General features: G+C 44.3%; 1 protein-coding gene across 1 annotated transcript; it reads left to right on the forward strand.

Moving 5' to 3' along the window:
- The first annotated feature begins 3286 nt into the window (after positions 1–3286).
- On the forward strand, positions 3287–14168 carry LOC120933494 (transmembrane 4 L6 family member 4-like). The gene is made up of 5 exons (XM_040346731.1): positions 3287–3546; positions 6827–6895; positions 7745–7923; positions 10546–10759; positions 13844–14168. The coding sequence occupies exons 1-4, from the start codon at positions 3364–3366 to the stop codon at positions 10733–10735; spliced, it is 621 nt and encodes a 206-aa protein (XP_040202665.1). The 5' UTR covers positions 3287–3363; the 3' UTR covers positions 10736–10759; positions 13844–14168.
- Positions 14169–15187: the final 1019 nt, after the last annotated feature.

Below are 15187 nucleotides of genomic sequence, written 5' to 3' on the forward strand. Positions count from 1 at the left end.
ATATACATATCCAATAAAGAAATAAAAAAATCGAATTTACCCTTAAAAATCTTCATATGTCACATTTAAAAAATTCTACAGGTTGCATTTTTTGAGTTACAGAGGAGGTCTAGAGCTAGAATTATTGCTCTTGCATTAACGATTGCGGTGATACCTCATATGTGTGGTTTAAACATCGTTTTCATATGCGGGCTCTGCTCACGTATGTGTTTGCTTCTACAAGCGAGCTCGGTAGGACGTGGCGCTTTTAATTTTTTTTTTTCATATTTATTTTACTTTTTATTTTTTACACAGTTTTTTAAAAAAAAAATTGTGTCATGTTTATTCCTATTACAGGGAATGTAAACATCCCTTGTAATAGAAAAAAAGCATGACAGGTCCTCTTAAATATGAGATCTGGGGTCAAAAAGATCCCCGATCTCATATTTACACTAAAATGCAATAAAAAATAAAAATAAAAATTATTTTAAAAAAAAATTACCTTTTAAGAGCTATGGGCGGAAGTGACGCTTTAACGTTGTTTCCGCCCTGCTATGGTATGGAAACGGGTGGGGGCCATCTTCCCCTCACTCGTCTCCATACCCAGCCATGGACAGGACCTGATCGCCTCCGCCTGGGGGGGCCTCTCCCGCAGCCGATAACAGCGATCTTGCGGCGAATCCGTCGCAGGGACCACCTTAAAGCGGGATTCCACCCGCAATTATTATTTTTTTTAAAGTCAGCAGCTACTAACAGTGTAGCTGCTGACATTTACTAAGGACACTTACCTTGTCCTACGTGCCCGCGCTGATGGCCCCCCCCGATGCCGATCCCACGATCGATGCAGGTCCCGCGCCGCCATTCACACTAGGGGAAACAGGCAGTGAAGCCTTACGGCTTCACTGCCCATTTCCTACTACGCCTGTGTGAGTCTCGTGCCGGCTTGTGAATGGGCGGCTGCTCTCTGAGAACACACACAGTTCCCAGAAAGCAGCGCGCCCCATTCACTAGGAGAAGAGGAAAAAGAAAACATTCCGCGGTGCCGAAGAGGCAGATTACGGACTTCCGCATAGCAACAGGTATTTCGGGTGAGTATAATTTTTTTTTTTTTTTCACTTTTATTTTATTTTATTTTTTTAATACTTTTGGCCAAATGTTGTTTTCCTGGGTGGAACTCCGCTTTAAAGGGGTTGTAAAGGTTCATGTTCTTTCACCTTAACGCATCGTATGCATTAAGGTGATAAAAAACAACCTACAGTTACGGCCCCCCCAGCCCCCCCGTTTTACTTACCTGAGCCCGTTCACCTGCTGCACTCGCCCCCCAAAGTCCTCTTCTCCGCTCAGTCTGGCCGTTGATTGGCTAGAGTGGATGGATTGATAGCAGCGCAGCCATTGGCTCGCGCTGATATCAATCACATCCAATGATGCGGCGCACTGGGGGGCGGGGCCAAGTGATACAGTGAGCTGCTATGGCCGTCGGCTGTATCACGGGAGCGCGCCCGCAAGAACTAACCCCCAAGGGAGAGAGTTTCCATGAAGGAGGTTAGACAGCCGCCGAGGGACCCCAGAAGACCAGGTTTAGGGCCACTCTGTGCAAAACAAGCTGCACAGTGGAGGTAAGTATAACATGTTTGTTATTTAAAAAAAATATATATCCTTTACAACCCCTTTAATGCATAGAATGAATTAGGGTGAAAAACCTTGAGGGTTTACAACCCCTTTAAACAAGACTTGACGTTAGATATACTTCAAAGGGTCTATTTATATATGTTTTTGTCCACGATTATCACAACTTTCACCCATGGAGGATTTTTTTTTTTAATTGGATATAACTGGAAAGATGTATTAATCCTTGAGTGATCTTGTGTAAATAAATGTATAAATAGACCTCTAATGCCGCGTACACACGATCATTTTTCCGGCTTGTGGGCTTGTGGGCTTCACATACCGTATTTTCCGGCGTATAAGACGACCTTTTACACCGGAATTACACAGCCAAAAACCGGGGGTCGTCTTATAAGCCGGGTGAATCAGCCTCTCTAACGATATCAGCCGCCAGGTGCTCTGTACGGCTGCATGTATTCTGTATATGCGCCGCTCAGCCAATCCCGATGCAGTCTGTTAATGACAGAGCATGCTAAGCCTGCTCGGATTGGAGTAATAACCTCTGCCAATCCAAGCAGGCTACATTATGTAGCCTGCTCGGATTGGCAGAGGTTGTTACTCCAATCCTAACAGGCTTAGCATGCGCTGTCATCAACACAGTGCATCGGGATTGGCTTCTTCATTTAACTAAAACATTGCTACCGCACAAGGGGGGTCGTCTAATGCGGTGAGTAGACCACAAAACCACCGTTTGCAGCAGATGATTAGGGGGTCGTCTTATATGCCGAGTCGTCTTATACACCGGCAAATAAGGTAATTTTTCGGGTTCTAAAAAACGACCAAAAAAAATCGAACATGCTGCATTTTTTAACGACGTTTTAAACTATGTCGTTTTTCGGGTTGTAAAAAATGATCGTGTGTGGGCTAAAACGACGTGAAAACCCCGCGCATGCTCAGAAGCAAGTTATGAGACGGGAGCGCTCGTTCTGGTAAAACTACCGTTCGTAATGGAGTAAGCACATTCATCACGCTGTAACAGACAGAAAAGCGCAAATCGTCTTTTACTAACACGGAATCAGCTAAGGCAGCCCAAAAGGTGGCGTCATCTGCATGGAACTTCCCCTTTATAGTGGATTATGTTGGCAACGAGGGAGATGACAACTAAGGGGTATAGGGCGTACCCAATGAACTTGGCACATTTTCCGGTACACATGGTGAGGGATGTACGATGAGAGCAGATGAGAGTACGTGTTGTACGTCACCGCGCTTTGATAGAGCATTTTTTTTTAACGGTTGTGTGTGGGCAACGTCGTTTTAATGATGAAGTTGGAAAAAATATCGTTTTTTCTAGAGGCTGAAAAACTTAGTTTTTTACAACCCGAAAAATGATTGTGTGTACGCGGCATTAGTGCGATGGAAACTTTCCTTTGAGAAAATTACAAAGAATAAGAAGAAAGTATGACATGGGCATCTCTCCTCCCTATACTTTTTAGTGTTTGCTCTAAGATGACCTTGGGTTCGTGCAGAGTTTGGTCATCTTACAGGTCAATATTTTGCATTATGTCATTATATTGTGTGACGCTGTACGAGTCTCGGGAAAGCACTGTCACAATGCGTCACTCACCAAGTCCAAATTCCAGTGTGGTGTGAGTCAGTGTTATCTGATGGGTTGGGTCTGGGGATATAAAAAAGACCAGGATCCGTCTACTCCTCACAGTACCAGCAAGCTCCTGCACTACTTCTTCCTGCTCCATCTGCTCTCATCGTCCATCGCTCACCATGTGTACCGGAAAATGTGCCAAATTCATTGGGTACGCTCTATACCCCTTAGTTGTCATCTCCCTCGTTGCCAACGTAATCCAATTCTTCCCAGGATGGGAGACTCAACCTATTAGCAACCCAAAGGATCAGATGACACCAGAAGTTCTATTCATGGGCGGAATCATTGGAAGTGGAATACTGGTAATATTATTATTCTACATTATAATCTATGCTAATAACTAAAAAATATTTTAAGGTTTAGACCGTCAGAGGGGTTGGGGTTAGGGGATGGGAGCGTGACTCAATCAGCAACCCAGATGGCACCCGAAGTCCTATACCCTGGGCTACTATTCTACAGTATAATCTATGCTGATAACTAGCACATTTTAGGCTTAGACCACCAGAAGCGTTGGGGTTCGGGGATTGGAGAGTGATATCATCAGAACAGATGACACCCGAAGTCTTATACCTGGGCGGTGTCATTAGAAGTGGAATACTGGTAATAGTAATATTCTATAGCATAATCCATGCTGATAACTAGCACATTTTTAAAGGCTTATGCCGCGTATACACGGTCGTTTTTCGGCATTAAAAAAAACGACATTTTTTAAAACGTCATTTAATCGTTTTTCGGCTTCTGAAAAACGACAAAATTTTTTTTCGAACATGCTGCATTTTTTCATGTCGTTTTTCAAAATGTTGTTTTTCGTGTTGTAAAAAAATTATCGTGTGTGGGCAAAAACGACGTTTTATACCCGCGCATGCCCGGAAGCAAGTTAAGAGACGGGAGCACATTTTTAAAGGCTTAGACCACCAGAAGCGTTGGGGTTCTGGGATGGGAGAATGATTCCATTAGCAACCAATCAGAACAGATGATACCAGAAGTTCTATACATGGGTGGAATTATTGGAAGTGGAATACTGGCAATGGTATTATTCTACATTATAATCTGCACTGTTAACTAACAAATATTTTAAGGGTTAGACCACCAGAGGGGTTGGGGTTACGAGATGGGAGAATGACCCAATCAACAACCCATCGCAACAGATGACACCAGAAGTCTTCTCACTGGGCGGTGTTATTAGAAGTAGAATTCTGGTAATAGTATTATTCGAATGTATAATCTATGCTGATAACTAGCAAATTTTTAAAGGCTTAGACCACCAGAAGCGTTGGGGTTTGGGGATGGGAGAATGATCCCATTAGCAGTCTATCAGAACAGATGACACCAGAAGTTCTATACTTGGGCGAGATCATTGGAAGTGGAAAACTGGTAATGATATTATTCTAATTTATAATATGTGCTCATAAATAACAAATATTTAAAGGGTTAGACCACCAGAGGGGTTTGGGTTAGGGGATGGGAGAATTACCCAATTAGCAATCCATCAGAACAGATGACACCAGAGTTTCTACACACGGGCAAAATCATTGGAAGTGAAATACTGGTAATGGTATTATTCTACATTATAATCTGTGCTAACTAACAAATATTTTAATGCTGTGTACACACGTTTGGAATTTCTGACAACAAATGTTCGATGGGAGCTTTTGGTCGGATATTCCGACTGTGTGTAGGCTCCATCCGACATTTGCTGTCGGATTTTCCGACAACAAAAATTTGAGAGCTGGTTCTCAAATTTTCCGATAACAAAATCTCGTAAATTCTGAGTGTGTGTAGACAATTCCGAAGCACAAAGTTCCACGCATGCTCTGAATCAAGTACGACACGGGAGCTCTCGGTCTGGTAAAACTAGCGTTCGAAATGGAGATAGCACATTCGTCACGCTGCAAATTTTTAAATCTTTTAATGCAGCACATTCTCTTCTTGTTTATAATGCTAGAATAATGAAGTTGTTTTGCTGCTGATATTCACACAGAGTTCCGACAAACTGATTTCTTTATTGTTTCTTGTGATCTGAATAATATTTAATTTTTTTTAGCCAGATCACCATAATAATGTTTAGAATTTATTTTTACATTGATCCTTTTTTGTTTTTCTTTTTTTATCAAGATCTTTTTTTTTTCTAGTGATCTCCATAAAAAAAAAAAAAATTGTGTGTCAAGTTACCACAACATCATTATTAACTTGTATTTTTTAACCTCAAGGAGGTTGGTGTTGGTGTCCCTTGTTAATTTGACATTGTATTTTTGAAATGTACCTACCTACTCACAAACAAACTATCCTTTTTGAAGTAAACCACATAGGCAAGTATTTGTGATTTTTTTTTTTACATTTAATAGGGGTCATAACAAAATAAAAAAGAAGGCAACGCTGGATAAACTGTTGAGATTGGCAAAGCCTTTGTACCCCAGGGCACATATCAATTATTTGACAGGCAAAATTGGTAGCCTGAGGAGTCCATATAATAGGGAGCACAATCTGGTCCAGGACTCCGAGAGATCGGGAACAGCAGCAGATGACATATAAGAGTCAATCGTCTCTCATCAAACTTCTATTAATAGGAGATTAGCAGAAGGAGCCCAAAGGGTGGCACACTTGGTATTGAACTTCCCTTTTATAGTGCCGTCATACAACATTTGTGCGACCGTGTGTTAGTTGATGGGAGAATGTCTCAATCAGCAACCTATTGCAACAGATGACACCAGAAGTGCTCATAACTAACAAATATTTAAAGGATTAGACCACCAGAAGCTGATTTTTTAGTTGTCATGGCTGCTGATAAGCTGGGCTTCCAACTGGTTTTAAATTAAGTAACCTTAGTAACTCCTTGACCAATTTGGGGTCTAAGAACTAGGAATACATACAGATTTGCATTCCTGATTTTCCGCTGCAACTTTCATAAACGTTCTCATGGCATGGGTCATTGCGCATAAGAACATACTGAGCGGTTAGTCTCAGAGACTGAAAAATTATTTTTGCTACTACGAGTGTTCATTGGTCATTTGATAGGAGATTGGTCTCCAGAGATTAAACTCACATTTTATACTCTAATGGATAAAATTGTCCAAGAATTTCCTAAACAAGCAAGGGTTGAGCAATTAACCCCCTGCTTGAAGTCTATGGATAAGGAGACAGGAGACTAATTGATAATAGCTTCTGCTACACGATTAACTAGAGGTATCGTGCAACAGTGAAAGATCGTTCACAGCGTTGTGTAGTCGTGGGAGATCCATTGTGGTGTTTTGCCATCTTGGGAGATTGATCGCTTACTAATGCTACTGTCAATTTCCTATTAAAACAATTAAAAACAATGTGGTACAAAGGAAGAGATTGATCTCTTGAGGTTTTAGCAGTGCAACTGAGCTACTCAAACTTGCTTGTGTAGACCACAAGTAAGAGGATGTGACCTGTGATAATGTCTTTCACAGGTGGATAGCCTTGGGATTCTGGTGTAAAGATCTCACGAATGGACCTCCTGAGAGGTCCAAGTGATTTACCTGCCTGACATGTATCCATAAATAAAATATCAGTTTTACGTAGAGCCACCCTGAAATTCTTTTACCTTTTGTCTCATAGGTATTGATTCCAGCCATCCACATACAGGCGACAGGAAGAGAAAAAGGATGTTGCAATAACCGATGTGGGGTAAGATCTTGACTGTAGGTTATATAGATATAAACTATATGGCCAACATTTTGTGGATGCCCAACCATCATACTTACATAAGCTTGTTGGATGTCCCATTCCAAAAACATCAGTTGCCTCCATTTTGTGGCAGTAACAGCCTCCACTCTTCTAGAAAGACTTTCCACAGAAGTGTCTCTGTGCGGATTTGTGACCATTAATCCAAAAGAACATTAGTGAGGTCAGGTACTGAGAAGACCTGGCTCATAAACCATGTTGCAATTTCTAAAGTTGTTCAGTAGGTTTAAGGTTAGGGCTGTGTGAAGGCCACTGGAGTTCCTTCAGATCAAATTCATTCAATCATGTCTTTATGGAGCTGGCTCTGTACACAGGGGCACAGTCATGGTGGAACAAAAGAAGGCCTTCACCAAACTGTTACTACAAGGTTGGAAGAACACAATTGTTTAAAATGTCTTCCTATTTGGTAGTATTAACAGTACCTCCAACGTACTCATTTGGGGGGATATCATTATACTTTTGGAAATGTATATATGCACAGTTAGTTGACTACTGGGGCGCACAATAATGATTTGCATGTCTCGGCTAATTATTAGACATGTGCATTCGTTTTCGTCCGAGTGCATTTTCATCCGAATTTCTGGGATTTTCGCATTCGTTTTAACAAACCATAACGAACATGCAGAATCCGAAATCCGAAAGATCCGACATAAAAAATGCTTTTCGTTTTGTTGCGACAACAGTTCGATATAGATAGAAGATTCAACATGACGGTGACAATAGCGATCTGTGTCTATCGAATCTGCGGTCGAATGTGCCTAACCTAATACGTTTTTGTTTTCCCTCCCACAGATGTTTCTATCAATCATCTTTGCCGCTATAGGAGTTGTTGGCTCTGCATATGGTTTTGCAGTGGCGATTGTGGGCATGGTGAAAGGACCTGTTTGTGAGTTTACACTGAAGAATGCCACCTACCCCAACGGCCTTTTAATGTGGGGGCGCCCATTTAATACAGAGCTTGCACAATTCAGGTAAGACTTGTGGGTCGCCCTATTTGCTACTTTCCTCCTTGTCTTTGTCCTACAGAATGTACTTCCACCAAATGGGGTAGGAAACATTTTAAAGCATTCCTGCATAAAGGAGATTTATAGTTGTTTTATATTTCTGTGGGTTTGGGGCAGAGAAGGCAGCCCACAGAGTTCTGGCATGTATCAGTAGTTGGTGGTGCTGCTTGGGTATAGGAAGGCGGTAAAGTCATTTAGTTTTAGGTGTGTAGGTAACTGGAGAGCCGTAAAATCACAGAGGATAGCGCATGGCTGGGACCCCATTCACTGGAAGCCACCTTTGGGCCATGTCATTGGTCAGTATGATTGGGAAGGACAATGCATATTCTACAGATTGTTCTTTATTCTTCTCAATCTGACAACTTTTGGACATTTGAGAGCAAATCCAGCACAATGAGTATCCAAAAGAGTCACCAGACTCTCAGTAGATCGGGCAGCATGCATTCAGGTGCCCTTTTGTTTAGTACTCCTTATAGCATGCCTTCCAACTGTCCCAGGTTCAGAGGAACTGTTCCTCTTTTGGAACCAAATCCCTCTTTCTTCCTCAGTTGTCCCTCTTTTTGGCCTATTTATTTCATTGTTTAAATAAAATATTTGTATTGTTTTTATTTACAGTGGAACCTCGGACTGCGAGTAACGTGGTTAACGAGCGTTTCGCAATATATGTTTCGAACCGTATTTTTCAAAATCATAACTCAGTTTTCGAGTGTTGTCTCACAAAATGAGCACGATTCAGGCCAAAGCAGTGTGCAGTACCGCGTTTGGCCTCAGGTGGGGGGGGGGTGCTGGAGACAAGCGGAGCCAAACGGCGCCGTTCGGAAATGCACGGAAAGCCCAGAGGACAGCTCGGCTGACCTCAGCAAATCTCGGGAACAAAGTCTTTCCGAGGTTCGCTGAGGTCCGCCGAGGTGTCCTTGGGCCTTTTTGGCCATTTCCGAGGCTCTCCGGCGCCCCCGCCTTTGGCCGCATGCGGTATTGCATGCCATTGAAGTAAATGCGGAAAAACTAATTATTTTCATTTCCATTGACTTTAATGGGGAAACTCGCTTTGATATGAGTGCTTGGGATTACAAGCAACGGATTATGCTCATAATCCGAGGTTCCACTGTATTTAACTATCAAAAGTGTTTTACTGTACTAAACCTTTTTTATTCTAACCCTATTCAATTTGTTATTTTGGAAAGCCAAAATAAAGGAGAGGAGGTACTCCGATATAAGGGGAACTTTGATAGGGACCCTGATGTATGGGGGGCTCTGATGGGTACTTTTATGTAAGAGAGTACTCTGATGTGATGAGGACTCCAATTTATGGGGGGCTTTTATGGGGGCTCTAAGGCCCTGTACACACGAGCAGACATGTCCGATGAAAACGGTCCGCGGACTGTTTTCATCGGACATGTCTGCTGGGAGCTTTTGGTCTGATGTGTGTACACACCATCAGACCAAAATCCCAGCGGACAGAGAACGCGGTGACGTAGAAGACACAATGTTCTCTAACACGGAAGTTCATGGCTTCCACGCATGCGTCGAATTGCGCGGGATTCCGGGCCGCTGGTTATACGTCATAACCAGCGGACATGTCCGATGAGTCGTACTAACCATCGGACATGTCCGACGGACATTTTTCCAGCGGACAAGTTTCTTAGCATGCTAAGAAACTTTTGTCCGCTGGAAACCTGTCCGCTAGGCCGGAAAACTGTCCGCTAGGCTCTACACACGGTCGGACATGTCCGCGGAAACTGGTCTGCGGACCAGTTTCAGCAGACATGTTCGGTCGTGTGTACAAGACTGTGACGAGACCCTTTCTCGCCCAGTCATTGGGAGGATTTGTGCTCCATCATTGGTGTCAGTGGGAGGATTTGTGCTCCATCATTGGTGTCATTGGGAGGATTTGTGCTCCATCATTGGTGTCATTGGGCCCCGTTGTTGGTGTCATTGGGAAGAATAGCACCCCAACTTTGTGTCATTGTGAGGACTTGTGCTCCATCCTTGGTGTCATTGAGAGGAATTCTGCCCCTTCATTGGTGTCAATGGGGGGGAATTATGCCCCATCGTTGGCATCAGTGGATGAAAATAGTGCCTTAAGGGTCAGATAAAAGCAAGCAAAGGGCCGTACGCAGTTTGGAGACCACTGTTCTAAACCATATCATGCTAATATCATATCATGCTAATTACAAAACACATTTCAAGTAAAACATATCAATTCATTTAAATTTGATCTGTTCATTTAAAAAAAAAAAGATTTTTCAGCCTGCATACATAAAATATACAATATGGCCCTTGTACTAAAACGTTTGGAGACCCTTGTCTTAGACTGTAGCCCAGTCTTGTTTCGGGTCTCCTAAATAAAATAAAAAAGAGATGGGGCCTTTACAAACAGCTAAACCATGTCCATTACTATACACACACCCCTATATCTACTGCAGATATGGAAAATGATAATAGTGTGTGGTAACACATCTGGCCACAAGGGGGAGCCTTTCTAGTCAAGCCTTATTGCAATCATTGCACACTATAGTTTGTAGTTTACACTAGGACAGAATTGGCATGTATGATAAATAAACATTTTTTCCCCCTTCTCTTTTACAGTAATGAAAGTTACCTGTTCAACCAAGACCTGTGGAACACCTGCGAGTATCCCAAGGATGTAGCGCTCTTCAACGTTGTCCTGTTCTCCATCGTGTTGTCCGCCTCTGCGATTTCCTTCGTCCTCTGTGTGATCCAGATGTTGAATGGTCTGTTCGGCTGTTGCTGCGGAACCTGCCGGGACAAGAATTAATTGAGGGACCTCTGGGTATTTTCGGTTAGTATTTACTTTGGGTTAATATTCTACAAAGTTTGCTTGCTGTGTCCAATTGTAATGGATATACAGTATTTCATATTTAAAAAGTACTGCAACCCCCATTTTGTAAGACAGGGCAATCAACATCCCTCCCGAATGTCTGCCCTTTAAAATTATAAGATTATAGAATAAGATGGAGTTTTCTGGTTTCAGGGGCTAGCTCTCCCAGTTACAGTGACATATGAGGAGCAGTAAGGGCTCTTTCATACGGGCGGCCCGTTGAGGTCCACCTGACAGTTTTTTTTGCAGACCTAAACTGGCGCTCCGTGCTCCTCTATGGAGCCGCGGATGTCAGCGGTGACATGCCCGCTGACATCCAACCCGCTCCGATCTGCCAAAGTGTGACGGAGGAAAAAAACGACTTTTCCATCCGTCTGGCAGATCGGATCGGGTGAACACGGACAGATGGTCCGTGTTCATCCGATCCCCCCATAGGGGAGAGCGGAGAAAAAACAGGGCTGTCATCCGCCGGCTCAGCGGGGATTAACGGAGCCTTTACACGCAAATGAACTTTAATGACATCCCAGTCTTAGTCTGTAGAGTTCAACATTGAGTTGGCCCACCCATTGCTGCTATAACAGCTTCAACTCTTCTGGGAAGGCTGTCCACAAGGTTTAGGAGTGTGTCTATGGCTACCAGAAGCACATTTTTCACGCCGGGAACCCTCCTGCTCATGCGCGAGGCCCCGCTCCTCTCTCCTTTTTGCCCAGCGGCCAGGGAAGGAGGAGGAGGGAGCCCTGCAGTGACGTCACTGCCACGTCATGGCCGCGGCCGGACTCCCGGAAGTGGGAAAGCATACCTGCGTCGGCCACGTACGCGTGTCCGACGCAGTAAAGTTATGACGTTTAAGTTTATGACGTTTACATTAGGCTTTTCCCGGCGTATAGTTGCCCCTGCTATATGAGGCACAACCAATATTAAGTATGGCCGTCGTTCCCACGTCGAAATTTGAAAAAGTTACGTCGTTTGCGCAAGTCGTCCGTGAATGGGGCTGGACGTCATTTACGTTCACGTCGAAACCAATGACGTCCTTGCGGCGTACTTTGGAGCAATGCACACTGGGAAATTCCACGGACGGCGCATGCGCCGTTCCGCAAAAACGTCAATCACGTCGGGTCACAGTAGTTTAACATAAAACACGCCCCCCCCTTCCACAATTGAATTAGGCGGGCTTACGCCGGCCGATTTACGCTACGTCGCCGCAACTTACGGAGCAAGTGCTTTGAGAATACAGCACTTGCCTGTGTAAGTTGCGGAGGCGTAACGTAAATCAGATACGTTACGGCCGCACAATTTTACGCGGCTGTATGTGAATCTTCCCCACAGAGTTTTTCACGCACATGCACAAAGACGGAGCAGTCATAGATGTCCCAGGTCTTTGGTTGTATGCGCATGCAGAGCCCTTCGGCACATCTGTGCACGAGCTGGAAGAAGGTGGCATCGGTAATGGCGGAGGGGCAAAATTATGGGGACTGAAGTTGCTCCACTGCTTCTTAAGAAGCCCAGGGTTTCACAGAACCCTGGATTGTATTGCTGTCTTGGGTCCTGACTCAACAACCTGCAATTGCGTGTGTTTAAAGGATGCTAAAATATCCTGCAATAACATTACGTGAGATGTCACTCTAGCATGCCATTTTAAGGTGCCTTAAAGGATCACTAAAGGAATTATTTTTTTTAGCTAAATAGCTTCCTTTACCTTACTGCAGTACTGGTTTCATGTCCTTATTGTTCGTTTTTGCTATGAAGTAGCTGTAATTCTGCTGTGATCTCCACACTTCCTGCTTGTCTGGCTCCTTATAACCACAGTACTGGGAGCTTTCTCACGGTGGTCTAAGCTGTCATTACTGTGGGGCAGATTCATCAAGGGGATACGACGGCGGATCTTCTGATACGCCGTCGGATCTGTGAGATCCCACGGTCGGATCTATGCGACTGATTCATAAGAATCAGTTCCGCATAGATCTCCCTTAGATCCGACTGGTGTAAGTGACTTACACCAGTCGGATCTTAGGCTGCAATCTACCGCCGGCCGCTAGGTGTCGTCGCAGTTTTTTACACGTCGGATATGCAAATGAGGAGAACCGCCGATTTAAGACCGAACGCCCGCCTGTCGCTTTTTTTTTACGTCGTTTGCGTTCGGCTTTTTCCGGCGGATAGTTACCCCTGCTATATGAGGGGTAGCTAATGTTAAGTATGGCCATCGTTCCCGAGCCGAGATTCAAATTTTTACGTCGATTGCGTAAGTCGATCGGGAATACGGATGGCCGCAATTGACGTAGCCGCCGAAAACATTGATGTCCTAGCGACGTCATTTGGAGCATGCGCACTGGCAAATTTTGCCGGCGACGCATGTGCAGTTAAATCGTCGCGGGAACGCGCTTGATTTAAATTGTACACTCCCCCCAGCCGCGGAATTCGAATTCCGCCGGGGGAAGTTACGATCCGACGGTGCAATTTTCAAGGTAAGTGATTGGTGAATCATGCACTAGCCTCACAAAATTGGACCGGCGAATCGAAAAACAGATTGATTACGCGGATCTAAAGATCCGCTCATCTATCTGAATCTGGCCCCGTGTGTCTAAAACTTAACAGAACCAATCAGATTCATTTTAAAAACAAAACACTGCCCTGGATTTGTTTGTTTTTGTTCTGTGTGTCTCTCTAGTTCACAGGAACATGAAACCAGTTTAAAAGTGAAACTAGAAACTGCAGGCACATTATATGATTGATTTTTATCTATTTGTAATCATTTTTAAAAGGAATCAGTTAACTATTATGTCTCTATACCCTGTAAACAGTAATTTCAGCAAAAAAAATGTTTCCTTTAGTGACCCTTTAAGCACTCCTGCAGCTGAATGAATGAAGACTTTAGTCCTCGTTGGGAAAACTTCCATATACTTCCCGTGTTTGTGACCACAGTCATTGGACAGGAAGAGACAGAAGTCTCCCTAGATTCTTGCATATATTTTAACACATTAAAAACAAATTCACTTTGACTTGTAAAATTTCTATCAGCTTTGTAAATATAAATATTTTTCCCTGCAGGTTGACTCATCGGAAAAATGTTCTCGTACAAAGCACCAATTCCCGCCATCCGCAGGACCCCTCCCACTGCAAAGGCTGGTTCCTTTGGTTATCCCAGTTGATTCGTCCCTCTCTCACCTCCTTTATTACTTTAAGTGCACTAAAGACAAAAAAAGAAAAATGATCGGACAAATATGAGACAAGATGAAGGGTTGTCATCAACCGTGACTTGCTCATGTCCCCATGGATTCCATGAGATGTTCAAATAGGTGTAAATAATAGAATTATTTTTTTATTTATTCGTTTATTATAATGACAGTATGTGAAATAAACTGATTTTAACATTCAGGTCTTTGTCTTTTTTTTATTTATTTTTTTTATTGAAAAATTTGCATGAAATTCAGAATCCATTAAAACTGTTGATGGGTACTTATGAGGTTGTATTGATGGGAGCTGGTGAGAATGCATTGATGGGCACTGGTAGGCTGCATTTGATGGGCGCTGGTGAGGCTGCATTTGATGGGAGCTGGTGAGTCTGCATTGATGGGCACTGGTAGGCTGCTCTTGATGGGCGCTGGTGAGGCTGCATTTGATGGGTGCTGGTGAGGCTGCATTTGATGGGTGCTGGTGAGGCTGCATTTGATGGGTGCTGGTGAGGCTGCATTTGATGGGAGCTGGTGAGTCTGCATTGATGGGCACTGGTAGGCTGCTCTTGATGGGCGCTGGTGAGGCTGCATTTGATGGGTGCTGGTGAGGCTGCATTTGATGGGTGCTGGTGAGGCTGCATTTGATGGGTGCTGGTGAGGCTGCATTTGATGGGCACTGGTGAGGCTGCATTTGGTGGGTGCTGGTGACAGGGCCGGCCTTAGGCGTTCAGGCGCCCTGTGCAAGCTAATCCTGTGTTTACATTACACAGAACCCTGCAGCTTTGGACCCCCTGCATGTTACACAGACCCCCCTTCAGTGCAGACCCCCCTTCAGTGTATACACCCCTACAATGCAGACCCCCCGTTCAGTGCAGACCCCCCTTCAGTGTATACACCCCTACAATGCAGACCCCCCGTTCAGTGCAGACCCCCCTTCAGTGTATCCACCCCTTCAATGCAGACCCCCCTTCAGTGTAGCACCCCCTTCAGTGTCACCTCCCCCGTTCAGTGTCGCCCCCCCCTGTTCAGTGTTGCCCCCCCGTTCAGTGTCACCCCCCTCGTTTAGTGCAGCCCCCCCTTGTTCAGTGTAGCCCCCCCATTCAGTGCAGCCCCCCCTTCAGTACCTCAGATCACAGTGGCCGCAAGAGGAGGGGATGGTAGGTGCAGCGGTGTCACCCTGCACCCCCCCTCGCACACCCCATCTCCCTTAGCCACTGTA

This window comes from Rana temporaria, chromosome 3, assembly GCF_905171775.1.
Source record: "Rana temporaria chromosome 3, aRanTem1.1, whole genome shotgun sequence".
In the NCBI taxonomy this organism is placed as follows: domain Eukaryota; kingdom Metazoa; phylum Chordata; class Amphibia; order Anura; family Ranidae; genus Rana; species Rana temporaria.